The 17,578-nt window shown below is 38.5% G+C and overlaps 3 protein-coding genes across 4 annotated transcripts; 2 read left to right on the plus strand and 1 right to left on the minus strand.

Annotated features, from left to right (window-relative positions):
- Positions 1-11: 11 nt before the first annotated feature.
- Positions 12-10,787, minus strand: LOC146660436 (uncharacterized). Its single transcript, XM_085420298.1, has 10 exons — positions 10,741-10,787; positions 10,157-10,194; positions 9,963-10,074; positions 9,766-9,840; positions 2,285-2,344; positions 2,058-2,138; positions 1,104-1,937; positions 930-992; positions 466-568; positions 12-362 (listed from the first exon to the last, which is right to left on the minus strand). The coding sequence occupies exons 2-10, from the start codon at positions 10,164-10,166 to the stop codon at positions 258-260; spliced, it is 1,443 nt and encodes a 480-aa protein (XP_085276424.1). The 5' UTR covers positions 10,167-10,194; positions 10,741-10,787; the 3' UTR covers positions 12-257.
- On the plus strand, positions 4,236-10,676 carry LOC146660437 (uncharacterized). 2 transcript variants are annotated; one of them, XM_085420300.1, is made up of 2 exons: positions 4,236-4,393; positions 5,162-10,676. In XM_085420300.1, exon 2 carries the CDS (start codon positions 5,170-5,172, stop codon positions 6,466-6,468), a length of 1,299 nt encoding a protein of 432 aa, XP_085276426.1. In that variant the 5' UTR covers positions 4,236-4,393; positions 5,162-5,169; the 3' UTR covers positions 6,469-10,676. The 2 variants fall into 2 exon arrangements, with proteins under 2 accessions (XP_085276426.1, XP_085276425.1); XM_085420299.1 differs by having other exon boundaries at positions 4,239-4,491.
- A 4,360-nt stretch (positions 10,788-15,147) lies between the features above and the next one.
- cwc15 (CWC15 spliceosome associated protein) lies at positions 15,148-17,460 on the plus strand. The gene is made up of 7 exons (XM_085420303.1): positions 15,148-15,224; positions 15,900-16,041; positions 16,236-16,348; positions 16,470-16,570; positions 16,665-16,775; positions 16,888-17,015; positions 17,120-17,460. The coding sequence occupies exons 2-7, from the start codon at positions 15,911-15,913 to the stop codon at positions 17,247-17,249; spliced, it is 714 nt and encodes a 237-aa protein (XP_085276429.1). The 5' UTR covers positions 15,148-15,224; positions 15,900-15,910; the 3' UTR covers positions 17,250-17,460.
- Positions 17,461-17,578: the final 118 nt, after the last annotated feature.

Genomic DNA, 17,578 nt, shown 5'->3' on the forward strand with positions numbered 1-17,578 from the left:
GATGCGTGGAATTTTATTCTAGCCATATACAGTTGCATTGCTGGTATTTTTTTTTTTTTTTTGCTGTATTTTTAATTTATCCTTTTCATTGCAGAATCATTAATCATAACAATATACTGCCCTTTTACTGGATACAGTTGTGACAGAAAAAGAAAGAAAGAAGAAGTCGATAGGGAAGTTATGGGAAATAATGGACAGCACATTCATCAAGGTATGCTTGGACTATTTTCTGGAAACATATTTGTCCCAGATAGGCATCATTTCTTAACCGCTTTTGAAAAACACACTCCACACTGGATCACTTGGTCCTTCAAAAACATGGGGGTCAGCATATCTCCAAGGGCCCTAGCACAAACCCCGCACTGCAAAAGCATACTCAGTGTTAATTTCATGTACGAGAGATAGTGAAAGGATATCATAAAAGCACAGATATACAGCATTTTTACAAAAGAAAACATAACAAACCTTTAAACAGTCTGGGTGGCAGTTTATCGAGGGCTCACTGAACATGATCTTGACATTTCCATTAATGATTTGGTTGCAGAAGTAACAAGGAGATTTGCCATGACTGAAGCAGGTGGTTAAAAAACAAAGCAAAGGTTATGAACCTTATTCATTTTTACACTTATGTACACTAAAAAAAAACCATTCTTGGCTCTCATAAACACAAAGCAATAATTTTGACTAAATGTAACTGAAATATATGAAATCAAAAGTGAATTTATTCAAATACTTCATCAATTAAGGAAGATATGCTGAATGTATAACAATCATGACCAGAGTCCATTAAATTACCGTTTTACATTTAATGTATGTAACTAAACCACTTGGAAAATTTACATGTAATCAAATTACTTAATGTCAACATTTTAGGGATAGATATTTTTTGAGTGTTGTATAACTATGTACAGTAAGAGTGAGAAACTTACATGGGCTTATTCAGAGTTTTTGTTGAGTTTACGTCCTCTGCAGGCTTTTGAGACACATCAGAACTACAAAAACAGTCACAAACAATGAGGATGATTTTAGTGCTCAAATAAAAATATGCGAACAACACTGAATACTCTACTGTTCCTTTATTTTTTTTAAATAAAAACACTCACATATGGCTATCATCACACTTTTGGTTTGGTTTGAAGTCCTCAGAGTGGGGTTGTCTTGGATCTTCCACAGGTTTAGGAACAGCTTCAGCCTTGGCCGTCTCCACATCTGAAGCATCAGTCAGTCTAATAGCTGCGTGCTCTGTGTTATCCAAAACACCTTCTGCATCTGAAGCAGCTACTTGGTCAAGGGCATCTTCAATGTTCAACTCTTTGTCACAGTCTGCTGCTGTCTTAGGTGTTGGATCAAAACTTTGTTCAACAACAGTGCCTTCATCTTCGCGCTCAACCGCCTCTTCAGTTCCGCTTTTAAAAACCGGCTCAGAGGGTGGTGCACACTCGACTTTAAACTCCACACCCTTGGCAGTGTCAGCATCGGATTGACTAGATGGTGCAGGCAGAGTGTCGGTGACTGATATGGTGCTGTGTTGTAGAGCAGTTTCTTCTTCTGGTGTTGCATCACTTACAGCGGGTGTTTCCACACCGCCTTGGAGAGAAGCTTCTTTTCCCGATGTTGCCAAAGCAGGTGGTCCATACATGTTTACTCCTGCGTGCTCTAAATTAGTTGTATTCGGCGGTTCTGTTTTGATTACAGATTCTCCAGAGACTCCAGCGGTGCTTTTACTCTCACTACTCTCTCTCACTGTGCCTTCCGCAGCAGAGATTTCTGCAGGGGGATTTTTCACATCAGCATCTGCGGAGGCCTTATCCTCATTGTGACAGGTGTCAGCTGGTGCATCAGCATGTTGTTCCGTGTTTTCTGCAGTTGCTTCAGTAAATGTCTTTTCTGGCTGTGCATTAATATTTTGAATAGGTGCTTTTGTGGGGGGTTGAGGCCTGTAAAAGAGAGTGTTACTTCTTCCCCACTTTGCAACAAAAAATTTGATTTGTAAGCAAAATAACAAACACTCAGCATCTTTGAATTTAACACTTCCAGTTATAGTCTCGTATACTAACTCTATCTTCACTGTTGAGCCTTCAGGCCGAGTGTCTTTCGGAGCTGAAATATTTTCAGCACTTGCCTGATTAGCTGAATTCCTAAAACAGACAAATAAAGCACTGAGTATTTGGTTTAAATGTTCAGATTTAACTGAGATTAAGCTTAAAATATGCAGATTTGCAGAGAAGCAGTAAATATTTGCTCAGGTTTTGCACAGTTTAATTTACATTCAGCACCAACATACCCTTCAGATGAAATGACCTCTGCCTTTTGAAGAGGAGAACTTGGTGGAGGATCTATTGCTCTACAAGGTACGAATAAGAAGAGAAAAGAGAAAGCCTTATATTTTCTTAATTGCTTCTTCAGAACCAATAAGAGATTTCATCACCTAACTATGTTGGCTCAGAAATAAAGTCTAAGCCAAATGCTCCACATTAGAGTAGTGACTGATGTCTCTAGTGAGCAATAATATAAATGTACATCATTAGCTATCATATATAGTGCTTGCTTAGTGAATACAGCGTCAGCAGTATTCTGGGAGTTTCAGAATCTCTTATATAAACAACGTTCATCCATAACTTACATTAAAAAAAATTTGTATGAAGAGTGCAACCTGCATTGAAGGATGAGCATTCTGAGCATGTGAAGTCAGTGATTGATGAAACAAAGCTAACAAATAAGGCCTTAAATGTCAACACAATGTTTATTAATGGTGTAAATATCACCAGACACGTTGCAGTGAAGTGGTGGCTGAGGCTGGTAATAAATGAGAGACACACAAACTAAAATCTAACTTTTCCCGCAGGAGCAAAGCCTCTTGATACAGAAGAATATGCTGTATACACAACAAACTGTGAGGTAATGGTCCCTTTGCAGCTTAACAAGTGACAGCAAAACATGTGGTGTTTGTCATTCATGAGTGTGTGAACTGAACTATTAATTCAGAAGGTTTATGACTTGTGTCAATTGCGGTCATCTAAAACAGCGAGTACACACACATTTGTCTATCTTTTTAGTGCATTTCTATTATTTCTGTTAAAAAAAAATCTGACTTGATAGAAAATGTTTATGGACTTTGAACCATCAGACCCAGGGAACAGATGTGTAAAAGGCCGAAAGGGCGAAAGGTACAGCAGATGGCTAAGACATCAGCACAACTTTTAATTTTGGAACATCCAAATAAGGACAACATAACAGTGTTTGCTGGGTTAGTGTTGGTAAGAACACTTTGGGGAAGCTAAGCTTCATGAGGCCTCTTCATAGCGGTGTCTCTGGTTTTACTCCAAATAAGGAGAACATAACAGTGTTTGCTGGGATAATCTGGGAAAGAAAAACAGACAGACAGACAGACAGACAGACAGACAGACAGACAGACAGACAGACAGACAGACAGACAGACAGACAGACAGACAGACAGACAGACAGATAGATAGATAGATAGATAGATAGATAGATAGATAGATAGATAGATAGATAGATAGATAGATAGATAGATAGATAGATAGATAGATAGATAGATAGGTGAATAAATTCTAATATATTCATAAAAGAACACCAAATCATCAAGACATCAACAGTGGTGGTGGTGTGATAAATTAATGGAACAATGATGTAAGCATTATGCTTTATGTAGCAGCACAAATATACAAGGTACGGATAAGAAGTGAAATACACCAGCAAGCCCTTTTGGAAAGGTTTTAAAGTGGCCTAGACAAAGTGGGACTTACATCCAATTGAGATATTTTGGCATGTTCTCTATTAGACTGTTCAGCCCTTCAGTGTGGCTAAATTAAAAGAACTGCAGTATCACAAACGCTTCAGTTCCTGCTGCCAGGGGTGGCACAACGAGAGGGCAATTACTTTTCACATAAGACCAGGTAGTGTTGGACATTTTTTCCCCCTTAATAGAGGAAAGGATCATTTAAAAACTGTTTTTGTATTTACTCAGGTTATCCTTGTCTAATATTAAAATTTGTTTGTTGTTCTGAAACATGTAAGTGTGACAAATATGTACAAAAAATAAAATAAATAAATCAAGAAGGGAGAAAAAAATTTTTTTTTCACAACAATGCTGCCTAGCTGATTATCATTACAAGGGCACTGTAGTGCAATTTATTGATTTGGTCAGTGGTCAGCGTCTCCATAGGCTTGGGCTCTTATTTTCTTGATACCTCTATTTTGAAAGCGTCGTGGAAATACTTCCGGTCTTGTTCCGCTTTTCCCCGGCTTCGTAAAGTAGTAGCATATTGCTAAGCGGAAAAGTTAACGGCGATAGTCAAATGTAGCAGCATTATTTTAATTCTCTGTAACTAGCAGACATATCAGTGGCCACTGTGGAATCAACACTACCCAGGTGGGCTGTTTTCAAGTGTAGTATCGTCTCAAAATAGCACCACAGTCCTTACGTCTGCTGTTTTACATCAAAAATAATACCAGCACGGTCCGAGACGAGTAAGTCGCTTCGTATTTTACGACTTTTACTTTTAATAAAAAAACATAATAGTAGTTAATAGAAAATTCATGTGGCCTGCTGTATCATTTTTAGAGCTAAATGAGGTGCCTCCAAAAATGTTACTTCCCGATGCTTTCCACCAGGTTTTGAAAGAAACTTGACATAAGCCTATCAGGTTACTTAACACTGATACAGTGTTTTTCAAAACAAAATATAGCATAAATATTATTTTAGGCCCGGTTAAAAAAATAAAATCTTAAATGGCATTCTGTTCCTTGTTATTTCAATACATTAGTGCAGGCTCTAAACATCGCTTTGGGCCCCTTTTAAGCAAAAAAACAACAAAAATAGCAAGATCTTTTATTCTTATTGAAGTGAGCTTAGAGATCTAAAAATGCATTACCTGTTTAATAAAGTCAGCTTTATAGGTGACTAACAAACTCGAGCCTTTTATATCTGGTTGTCATGAGCGCTGAAGGACTGCAATAAACTCCAACTACACAAAGTACAAAGCAATTATTTCTGGTAAAGTAAAAATGTGTTTAATTAGTAAGCTTATACCAATGTCAATGTGATTTGTGATTCTTTTTGGTGCTTAGCCAGGCCACTTTGTGGCTGTCGGATTTTTACTTGTATGGTTCATCTCAGTATTTTCTTGTGTTGCCTTAGGGGGGAAAATGCCATCGAGAAATCACCTTGATAAAATCGGTAGGAAGAAAAAGAAGAGGTGGACAGAGGACGCCATGGAGCGTGCACTGATAGAGGTCAAGTCAGGCAGGTGCACAGTGAGACAAGCCGCCAAGGAGTTTGGAGTCCCTAAATCTTCACTGGGGGACAGAGTCAGTGGACGGGTGACCCCTGGGAGCCGTAGCGGCCCGGCTCAGCTTATAACATCTGCTGATGAGGAGTTGTTGGTCGAGTTCTCCTTATACATGTCCAGGCATGGATTCCCACTTACAAAGCAGCAGCTGGTGTCCTTCGCATCGTCAATTTATAAGCGGCAACACCGGAGGGTGGCATTTTCCAAACTGGGCCAGACATGGTGGCTCAATTTTAGAAAGAGACAAGAGAAAAACATCACTATTCAGCCAGCAGACAATGTTGTCCGTGGGAGGACTGTGTCAGTGAGAAAGGAAGCAGTAGATCAGTTTTTTCACCTCCTGAGGACTGTTGTAGATGCTCATGAGCTCATAGACAAGCCTCACCAAATTTTCAACTGCAATGACACAGACTTTCAGCTGAGTAGGAAGAGGGTGACTCTCCCCAAATCTGTCGGTCTAGGCTACAAGCCAGCGCCAGGCTCCAGGGACCATGTCTCCGTCTTGGCTTGCTTTAATGCGGTTGGAGAGGACATCCCCCCATTTATAATCTACTCAAAGGCCTATCCAGGGGGAGTATGCTACAAGACACAAGGACCACCGAATGCCCTATACGGGTGGTCAGACTCGGGATGTATCAATTCAGACCTCTTTAAGAAATGGTTCCTCAAACATTTTCTCGTGCACGCACCAAAGGAGCGTCCACTGCTGCTGATTTTCGATGGCCACAAGTCACCCGTGAACCTGGAGGTGGTGGAAACAGCTCGTAAGGAGGATGTCATTCTTCTGTGCCTCCCACCTCATTGCTCCCACATCCTCCAGCCACTCAATGACGGTCTCTTTGTGGTCCTCAAGCAGCACTTTGCTTCATTCCTAGGCGACGGCTACACTACTGACACCCACTTTGCAGTTAGCAAAAAGGAGTTCTCAGGGGTTTTCAAAGGAACATATCAGGTAGCAAAGGAGGAGGAAGGTGTGAGAATTGTGAAGGAAGGCTTTAGGAAATCTGGGATCTACCCACTGAACCCCTTCACCATCTGTGACAGACACATGATATCAGCCCACCACCCTGGCCAGATAGCTGCACCCTCCTTGTCAACACCAGTGCCGGGAGTGCACACTGTAGGAGACCTCACAGATGCTGGGCCGTCTTCCTAATTCATCGCTATAAAAATGAAAGTGTGATTGACTGCATAATTGAGCAAAGCAGAAATGAACACAGGCTCGTTCTGTCTTTCAAAATACTGAATTAATTACAGTCCTGTTTTTTAATATAGTGAACCACCTCCTGCTGCCTCCCTGCAGAGAGCCCTGTTTGAGGAAGGCTTGCATTGTTATTAATTACTACTCAACAATGAGCTCAGTTTTAGTTATCTGGTAATAATGTTTGAATGCTGCACAACTGTGGTTTTCAATGGGTTGGGAGTCCCAAGGTGAACATGATTTTCAAAAGGATATTAAAAGAAAAATAGAGGAAATATTTCTGCTTAACAAAAATCTGTAATTTCTCTTCATAAATGCTTCCATCTTCTTGTGAATTATTGGATGGCAAGCCATTTAAATTAAGTGACCCATAAAAGAAAAACACTTGCAAAGCACTCACAAGTTGCTTCAGCCTAGGGGATTGTGAGCAAAAGGACATTTGTAGATATTCAGTGCCATCTTTTTTTGGTATTGCTGGCCAGTCAGGTAGCGAAGCTAACCATCATTGGTAAGGGGCATGATTTCAGTTTAGTGGTCTCTGACAGCAAGTGAGGGAGGGGAGGCTGTGAGGTGTGAGTTGCCCGAGCAGTTCTGCACAGATATAACACCGGTGCTTCACTCTGTCATTTGTTTTATGTATCTAAGTAATGTGACAAATTCACTCGATTATCTCAAACACACTGGAACGGATAAAAGAATGGATTTAAAGCTTGGGCACATTTTCATATGTTATCTGTTGTAGACGTCTGATAACTACACTTTACGCTGTGCAAGATGTCTCTGAAGCACAATCAAGCCTCTTAACTACCAGACTGATTTTGAGTGGAAGTTGGAACCATTTATTGAAGGATGTGTCATCAACAGATGATGCAGCTGTAGAATATGATACACCTACTGCTGTTGTCATGGTTTTCTTTGGAGGTCAAAGAAAATATGTCCATTTTTGGTTCCAACGGTTGTTGTCTTTTTTTCCCTAAATAGTTTAAAATTGTACATGTGATTCTGTTGTTCCTTTACTTACATCTACTGGCCTCTTTGTTAGGTACGCCTGTTTAGCTTCTCATTAATGCATATATCAAGTCAGCCAATCACATGGCAGCACTGTGCTATCATGTTAATGTAGATCATAATCTCAGGAAGGTTTCCAGCATGTTGTTGAATCTATGGTATGAATAATTAAGACAGTTCTGGAGGAAAAGGGGTCCAACCCAGTACAAGCAAGGTGTACATAATAAAGTGGCCTGTGAACATAAGTATCCTGAATAATTGTGAACACAGAAACTGATATAAAAGTAAACCCAAGACCTTTTTAAATAATTTGCTTCTTTCTGTTCACCTGGAAGAATGAACCCTACGTGATCTCAGGGGGAAAAGTCAGACATCTAGAATAAAGATATTTTTAAATGTGTTTGAAGCAAAAATTTGTCCATAACCTTAATAATTTACAAAATTTTGCTGTAGCCATAGTTGAGTGTGTGTGTGTGTGTCTGTGTTATGTACATGTTCAGGCTGAGTGATGTAATGTCAGTGCAATTGATACATTTGCCGACAATAGTCAGGCAGCTAAGGCTGACGTATCCTTTATTTAGTAGAAATATTGTGCAACCAAGCAGAAGAACATCTTTCTGTTCTATTACCTGTATAAAATAACTCTGTATATGACTATAATTATTGGATGCCTATATCAAAATCATAATTTTAATGCACAGGGGTATTAATATTAACATTAACCTTTTTTTTTTAACAAAGCTGGAAAAACATTTGTCACATACCATATAATTAACAATCTCATATGTTAAGTTGTTCCCTAGAAAGCTTTTGCTACAGTATTCAAGGAAAAAATACGCATGTGTCATACAGGGAAGCACCCCAGTAAGATTAACGTTTGATCAACCAGCTTAAGTGTAGGTCACACTGCAGTGTACTTTAGAGTTTTATGGATGCGGTACAGATGCCCAGGGCTAAGTTAATGTTTTTGTACTGTATGTTAATATCACAGATGGTGATTTGTGCCTGAAGCCTGGAATATTTTTAGTTATGATTCAATGACACAGCACAGTCGAAGGACAATTTGAGTTTAACTTGCAGAACTGCCACCACACTGTGTGGTGCCATACACATGGGTCTAATATTTAAGTTTTACATTATTTTTCTTTTAAAAAAAATAGATTTACAGTCATGGTAAAAATTTATGGCCTCTGTCAGTTCTGAGGTTTACATATGAGGGCATATTGAAAGTAAATCATGCTCTTAAAGTTTCTGAAATACAACCTCAGACGAACAACAATGCGTGACGTATTACACGGTTTAAAAAAAACAAACTAAGCCAAAATGCAGAAGGAGTGTGTGAAAAGAACAACCAGTGACTGAGTAGCTGGTAGAACCACCTTTAGCAACAATAACTTGAATAGCTTCCTGTATGACTTTATCAATCTGCCACATCATTGCGGAGGAATTTTGGTCCACTTTTCTTTAACTTGTTGCCTTTTTTCTTTTTCAGCCATTCTGTTATAGAGTTGCTGATGTGATTGGATTCATTGTCCCGTTGAAAGAACCAGTTTTGGACAAGCTGTAGCTGTCAGACAGATGCCCTCACATTTGACTCTAGAATACTTTGGTATACAGAGGAGTTCATCATGGTCAAGTTAGTGATATCAAGGTGCCCACTTCATGTGGCTGCAAAACCCGCCCAAATCATCACCCGTCCACCAACATGCCTAAGAGTTGCTATAAAATGTTTGTGCATTTTTTTTGTTGTTGTTTGTTTGTTTTGGGGGGTGTTTTACCAAACATGAAACTACACACTATGGTCAGACATCTCCACTTCTGTTGTTCAGTCTTTTCCTGGTTGCACTGTCACAAATTTTAACATTTTGCATGCTAACTGAGGCCTATAGACTCTGATTTGATTTCTCTAAGCACCTTAGGGCGAATTTGGTGATAAGGCTGTACTTAGTTCTTCACACACTACTTCTGCATTTTTGCTTTGTTGTTGTCTTTAAAAAAAAAACCATATTGTAATATGTGAAGTTTTAAAGTTCATCTGAAGTTATATTTACCAAGCCATGGTAAGGACTAGACTATTATTTTTCATATGTGCGGATGCTTGAAACCTTAGAAATGAAAGTTGTTGTTTTTTTTGTTTGTTTGTTTTACCATTTCTGTGTATTTGTCAGTTAAATCCGGTGTGCCTGAGCAACGTTTACATTCAAAAGTGTTTTTTCTTTTTTAAAATAATTTTGCAGCACTCACTCAAATCTCCTGGCTGCCAACCGGACTTGTGAACTCCTAGCTGGAATAGGTTTAGTTTCCACATCTGTGTTCGTTCTGCAACACAGAAGAGGTTGCTGTGACACTGAGACAGGACAGCTTCAATTATCCCTTTCAATTAAAAAAAACAAAATTTTAAAACTCAATTTTTGAAGTTGCATCTCAATCACTGTGAGTACCCCGCTGTGTCTTGTTCTTTCTTGGCATCATTTGATCTTTGGATCCAGCTGCCGTCCTTTTTTAATGTAGACCGCACCCTGATGTTTTGAAGCACCTGGCTTCTGTTAATATCTACAACACACACACACTTTTATCAGTACTGCATACCAAGAAATAGTTTTTTCTTCCATGTTTAATCTTATCAAATACTCACCTTTTGACATGCTGCTGATGTTTTCTCAGATGTTCAACCTGAGGAAATATTTGATGATAAACTTTCTGTACGTTTTATCTGTCATACTCTACACTCATTCCCAACTCACCCCCTTTCGCAACCTGTAAAGCTGTATTCCTATACACAAAAAACTCATCCACCATGATAAAGTGATATTGAAGCATTTACGCTTTGTTATTAACACATGTGGACAGTTATTATTATCTGAATAAAACCATTTGAGCATACCAGAAGACATTCCACAATAAAACTTGTGCAAAAATCTAATCTGCTTGTAAACACTATTAACAAATGTATCTCGTGCTCTCCCCAGTCTCTCTGCATCTTGTCATATTGCGCATCTGTTCTGTATTCTCTTCAAGCGCCTGTTAACATTTTGACCTGTGCTTAGTGCTTTAATCTCTTGTGATGAATCTTTCTGGAGATGTGCCAGCCCCAATTAAGCAGGTCAAATTCATTATTCATAGAAAAGGAAAGCAATTCAGATTTGGTAATGAGGCCTTCCTCACACAGGCCACAAACAGGGGTGTGAAGTCCATTTTTGTGCCGTATTGTGTTCTCACCTGTTTGTGTCAGAGCAGATCAGTGCCGGTCCTCCTCCGGGTCTCTGTGACACGCAAATAAGATGGCAGAAATACCTCCACCAGAGCCCCCACCCCCTGCAGTTTCAGATCCCGCCCCCCTCCCCTGTTAGTTTTGAAGTGCCGCACCTGGATGATGCTACACAGGCTCATTGAGCAAGCGGATAGGCTGGGTGATAAGAGGGGCAGCACTGTTTTGTGGTTTCGATTTTTCTGAGTGTGAGAGGTCACATTCCAGAGATGTTTTCTAGTGAGATTTTCAGTCTTTGCTAAGAAGCAAATTAAAAATAGGCTTTTATAACCTGCCTGACAGCTTAAAGGTATTTAAATGAACCCTGCAGGTTAGTACTTGATGCTGTTTTCTTTCCTACTAATGGCTATAGCAGGGGATTAAACTGAACTCATTTCTGCTCAATATTAATGTAATCTCTCTATACACTTATTGGTGAGACCCTCCACAACAGTCCCAGTTTCTCATGTGGTCCCATGGGAAAATTAATTGCCCATCACTGAACAATAGCCTTTGAAAAAAAGTAGACAACTGAAAACCTGCATATCATTAACCACAAAAGTTTTTTTTTTCAAATATAAAAAGCTTGTAGTATTGTTTCACCCACAACAAAGACTTTCTTTCACAAGCATACTGTTCCAGTTGGTAGGCTTCTAGGAATCAAGCGGGACCAGATCTCAGAGTTGTTAGAATTTAATCTACTGTCTCATCAGACCTTTTTAATAATATTTACATTGAAAATCCTTAAACCGAAATGCCCATTCTCTCCAGTGAAAATAAAAGGGCACAGAGAAAAGCTTAACCTCATTATTTGATGTTTACTTTACATTTTAATAAACTGAAATATTCACATTTTGGTCTGTGGGTGTACAGGGGACTCTGTGTGCAAAAGAAATTAATGCGGTTTTTAGTTCTTGTTATGACTGGCTCATAGGGTAAACAGCAGGTTGGTGGTTGAATTGCTGGCTGTTCCAGTTTGCATGCCGAAAGCATCCTTGGGCAAGATACTGAACCCTGAGTTATTTCCAATGTGTTCATTGGAGTGTGAGTGTTAGACAGGAAGTACTTTATGTGTGAATAAACATATTGTATAAAGTCCTTTGAGTGCTCAGGTAGAGCAGAAGCCAGTATATAAGAACTGGTCCATTTACTTTTCAGGTTTTTAAACGTAAGAGTATTCGCTTTCTTTCACTGAGGCTAACTCAAAACCTGTAGAGATGCCATGAAAATGTTTAACTTTTTTTTGTAACTGTGTCATTCTTTTTTACTTTTCCAGTTTCCTTACTTCAGTTTGTAAAGTTTCACAATAGGGATGGATGTGTGTGTGTGGGTGCACAAGTATAAGTATATATATCTGTAAATTTGTATATCTTTTGACGTGTTACTCACGTTATAAAAGCAAATACATGTAACAAATTGTAAGGAAGAATTTATGATGGGTAGTGCATGGACAGGAAGAAAAAGTGTTGACTATTAGTTACTAAATTGTGGAAAGGTGGTGGGATTAAATAAGCTTATGCTTTTTCCTACTCCTTTTTGAACATGTAAGTTATTTATAATTATTATTGTTTTGTTTTCCTTTAGTTTTGATTTGCTTGTTTGTCTATTTAAACATGTTCAAAATAAAGATACAATAAAATTACAAATAAAAGTATTGCTGCTTAGACAGAAAATATTTGAACGTTAAGTGGAATCCAGTAGAACCACTTCTTTTCCTGGTTCTCTCACAGAACAGTATCGAGATAAAAGAGAAACCATCGAAGTGGTGAATGATGTGTACAATTAGTAATGAAGGAGTGTACATTTTTTTGTGTCATGAAAATGCATGTCACACACATAAAGGGGCCAACGTTAAAACTGTGTGTCTTTTTCAACATAAGTAAGGTGTATTACTACTAATAATAAGAATAGCAGTAGCAATTTTGGTGAGTGTAGCAACACTACTCCAAAACTACTGAATGTACTGTGTTAGAGTTGTTTGTGATACCATTACAGGGAGGCTGTGCTTTGAATGCACTTTCTACGCATCTGTTTGAGCTCTGCACTTAACAGCATCCTCCCTTAACTCCTTCACTGTAGTGATGGGATTTCTGGCTCTTTTTAGAGAACCGGCTCTTTTGGTTCGGCTCACTAAAAAGAGCCGGCTCTTTCGGCTCCGAACCGGCTCTTCAGGTTGTTTTGTTGCTTTAATTAATTTATTATTAACAATAATATAAAATTATGCACAAAAGGAATTACTAATGTAAAAAAAAGTCGTTTTATTTATATATGTTTATATATAAATATATACAGTGGACCCTAGAGGCAAAGCATGTACAAACTCCAAAACACATTTCTAGCGTTAACTGAACTTCAAAACAGAGCTACCTAGATCACTTAAATTACACAATTGAAAGCATATGTGTATTGTTTGTGTATTTATACACAAGCACTCATATATATTCAAATAATTTAAAAAAAAATGTTCATTTACCTGTTACTACCACACACCAAATCCGGTTGTTGGTACTTGCTGGCTTGTGTAGCCTCTAGGTAACAAAAGCTCAACACTGGGCCCAGCATCCTGGAGCACTTCTGTTGTGTTTTTACATGTTTTGGAGTTTTTACGTGTTTTGGAGTTTTTACGTGTTTTGGAGTTTGTATGCGCTTTATCTCTAGGGGCCACCATAAATATACTTTTATTTATTCACTCCACATAAAATCTAATAAATAAATCATATAATTCAAAAACCAACTAGTCACAGTTCAACTTTTAACTATTTAAATTTTCAGCTTTTTCCTTTTAACCCTTTAAAGCCGATCAGAGCAGCACGCTCCGTTTTGCGTAACTATTTTTAAATCCCTGTAGAACCGGAACTGCGTAAGCTAGCGCAATAATTTTTTTTTGCATATGAAACCGGAGGAGTTGTACTTACATCTTATGCCATCAGCTTGTCCTAGGTCATGGTTTCCTTCCACTTATAGCTTTGCAAATATTGCATAAAAAGCGCTTGCAGGAACAAAAACATAATATTCCAGAAACACACTTTGCCGATCCGATCAGCTATTCGTAACACTTCCCACATTGAAACAGACGTCAGCGGAACAATCACATGTCCTCCATTACCTGCCCGAAACCGGGAGTGACGTCATTTTCGCGGAAAATGTAGTTTTTTACTTGTAGGCCTTAAAAGCCTATACTGGTGTTTTTATAAGTCATGTTTGACTTTATGCTTTTCTGAATAGTTGCTGGGATGCTTAGAACACTGCTTAAAATAGTTTATTTTGATGCACATGCTGTTTTCTTTGCAAATTTGCATCATAGGATTGTTTTTCGTTTTTCCTGCAGTATATAAAAATTGGTGTATCTCCAAAATAAAACTATGAAGACACTCAAAATTTCCTGTTGTTGTAAACTATTTTTTGCAACTTTTTTGTATTTAAAGTTTTGAAAGATAAACCTCTTCAATTTCTCCAAGTAGAAATATATGTAAAAAAAAAAAAAAGATTTTCAATTTTTTTGTAGTTTATTGCACTTTTTTGCAATTTATGTAGTTACTATGGACTTAATGCATACATATTATTAAAATATGGGCTATAACAGTTGTGTTGATGTATAGCAACTTGAAATGCTCCCAAAAATGGCACTACAACATGCAAAAATATAAAGTAAGCTCTGGCGGCCTTGGTTCTATGGTAGGTCTTAAAGGGTTAAACAAATTTAAAATGAAACAACACAAAACGCTGAAAACCACAACACAATTAAATATAAATTAAAATATGAAAACAAAAAGAAGATGTATATTCTCTGTCATATGAGCCTGCATAAATAAACTTTCTGAATCCTTTATCATCTGCAACTGAAAATAGTTGTGGATGATTACTATACCTTTCTAATGTGATGTTGTTGTCCCTGGCTCTCTTTCTCTCCCTCCTGCTCTGTTCCTGTGCTACTGAGAGTGTAACTACTGCTCCTCCCCCCTCTGCCCAGCGCAAGGCACAAGGCTCGAGTGTGGAGTGAAGCCGAAAAAAGGGTGAGAGAGAGGGTGAGAGAAGGAAAGAAAAAACCCCGCGGCTCGCGTCGTTCACGTCAAAGACCCGGCTCATTAAGAGCCATTTCGTTTGCAACTGACACATCACTACTTCACTGTAACACAATGCACTATAGAAGACAGGTCACTCCTCCGCTGATGCCCCTGTAGTCAGTTTAGTCTATCAGTCTTTTGGAAGTGAAATAAAAAATAATAAAGTGAAAGTGAAGTGAAAGCAAAATAAAAATTGGAGAGGCTGTAGCATATTTGTTAAGTTATATGCGTACACCCTAGTCGTGTCAACGCTGTGTTGAGATGTAAGAAGTTTAAAATGTCTCATATTTCGCACGCTATTTTCTCTGAGTGTTCCTGAACACATCTTTTTTTTCCCGGAAGTGACGTTGATTGTTGTATCAGCGTTCCTTTCGTCGTGTGGTAGCGGCTTTGTAAGTGTTGTTGCTTTAAACCTAATTTTTAAATACTGCTTAATGGATTTTTTTATTTCCTTTATTTTTGGCTGTAATATCACTTCTCTGAAACATTATCCGTGTTACTGAAGGCTCGAATTACTGTCGTTTTCAACCTCATCGGCTTTTATAGGAAGCAGCGTTTTAGCTTTAGCAGCTAGCAGGCTAATTTGTTCTTTTCATTTACTTGCCTGTTGGCAGCTGATACTTATCCTACAAAGAAGTGTTTAAAATGCCACAGTCGCAGTTTAATAAGAGAATTGTTAATTATAGGTTTAATTGATTGACCTGGAGTTTTAGCATGTGAGCAAATGATATTTGTTAGGAAGATTACGTAACTTGTAATCTAAATGCCTCTCAAATGTTATTTACGTTGCAAACATGGAAACACATGCAAACTATAAGCGGTTTGATCACCACTGAGGTTTAATGAATGGATGGTTGATATTTGGGAAAGGGTACTGTTGTACCAGCTTGTCTAAAAACCAAAAAGATGAGCCTTCTGACTTTCTATAAAACACATAAGTGGAGTAAACGCCTGTTGTGTTGTAGGGAACTGCAATTTGATAATGGACACCGTGACTTTTTTGCTTTTACTGCTTGCAGCTTTTCCATCTGTTTGATAGTTTTAATGTCCCCTGTGTCTAATTGCAGAGCCATCAAAGATGACTACAGCTGCAAGACCAACATTTGAGCCGGCAAGAGGAGGGAGGGGTAAAGGAGAAGGTGATTTGAGTGCTCTCTCCAAGCAGTACTCCAGTCGAGATCTTCCAGGTCACACAAAGATCAAGTACAGGTCAGATGATCAAATGTGAATGGAGTTTTATCATTACCTGATCTGATGGCTGGTTTGCTAGAGGGAAAGATGCTTTCGGATCAGTTCCTACTGCATCATCTGTCTGCTCACTGTGAGAGTGGTGAAAGTGTTCCAGAAAGCATTCTGGATGAACATTAGAGTTTATTGATCTGCAAATGTTCTCCCTTCTGCAGGCAGCCTACCCAGGATGCCCCCGAGGAGGTCCGTGCCCGTGACTTTCGCAGAGAGCTGGAGGAGAGGGAGCGTGTAGCAGTACGTGAAAAGACCAGAGAGAGGGGACCAAGAGGTTGGTCTTTCTGCAGAAATTAGACTTCCTGTAGAAATTAGACTTCCTGTTAATGTAAAATATATTTTAGATTATATTTATTTTCTCACATATAGCATTATGTTGGTCTTATTTTTTCCAGAGCACACCACATCATCATCATCTTCTTCATCATCTTCAAAGAGGCCAAGACTGGATCAGATTCCAGCTGCTAACCTTGATGCTGATGATCCTCTCACTGATGTGAGTGTCTGCAATGCAAGACATTTTGGGCATTTAACTTGAGTGGTGATTAGTACTGATTAATCTCCCTTAATAATTATTTTTATTTTATTAGGATGATGAGGACGAGGACTCTGATGAAGATAGTGATGATGATGACACTGCAGCTCTTTTGGCTGAATTGGAGAAGATTAAAAAAGAGCGTGCTGAAGAGCAAGAACGCAAAGTAACTTTGTTTTAGGCTGTTCTGTTTGCACTAACTGTAATAAGATGCTACATTTGAACATAAGAAATGTTACTTCTTTATATTCAGTAAAATATTATTTTTTCCATCTTAGGAACGAGAGCAAAAGGCAGAGGAGGAGAGAATTCGAATGGAAAATATCTTGAGCGGCAATCCACTGATTAATTTGGCTGGACAGCAGCAACAGAACCAGAACCAGAATTCATTCAGAGTCAAGAGAAGGTATGTCTCACTTATACACACAGTAAAAACACAGGATGAGGTTTGTATTTGGGGAAAAGGCCTCTTAAATCTAATCTTGATTTCATTTCTTAATATTATTCAAGGTGGGATGATGACGTAGTGTTCAAGAATTGTGCCAAAGGAGTGGACGAAGCACGGAAGGAGAAACGCTTTGTGAATGACACACTGCGCTCTGAATTTCACAAGAAATTTATGGAGAAATATGTAAAGTAGAGGACTTCCTCTGTGTCATTTGTATTGTTTTTGTTTTTATTATCAAATGTGTTTGGTCTCCTTCCTCTACCCTCTGTTGCGGAGGGTACATGGTTTTTCAAATAAACTCTGTATAGAACTTGATTAATACTTGTACAGTCATCCATCTATCCATGCTATTAACCACGTATCCATCTGTACAGTCATGCTGTATATAAATGTGTCAACGTGACATCCTTTGAGTGAAATTTGTCAAAAGTTAAGTGCAGTTTTAAAATGTGACCAGACATTTATTTTCTTTGGGGGTTTTTTTTTCAGCTGGCAGAGATTATATAAACTAGCATCTCCAC

This window comes from Rhamphochromis longiceps, linkage group LG10, assembly GCF_057381845.1.
Source record: "Rhamphochromis longiceps isolate RC_006_pf linkage group LG10, R_longiceps_female_GT1.1, whole genome shotgun sequence".
NCBI classification, from domain to species: Eukaryota; Metazoa; Chordata; class Actinopteri; order Cichliformes; family Cichlidae; genus Rhamphochromis; species Rhamphochromis longiceps.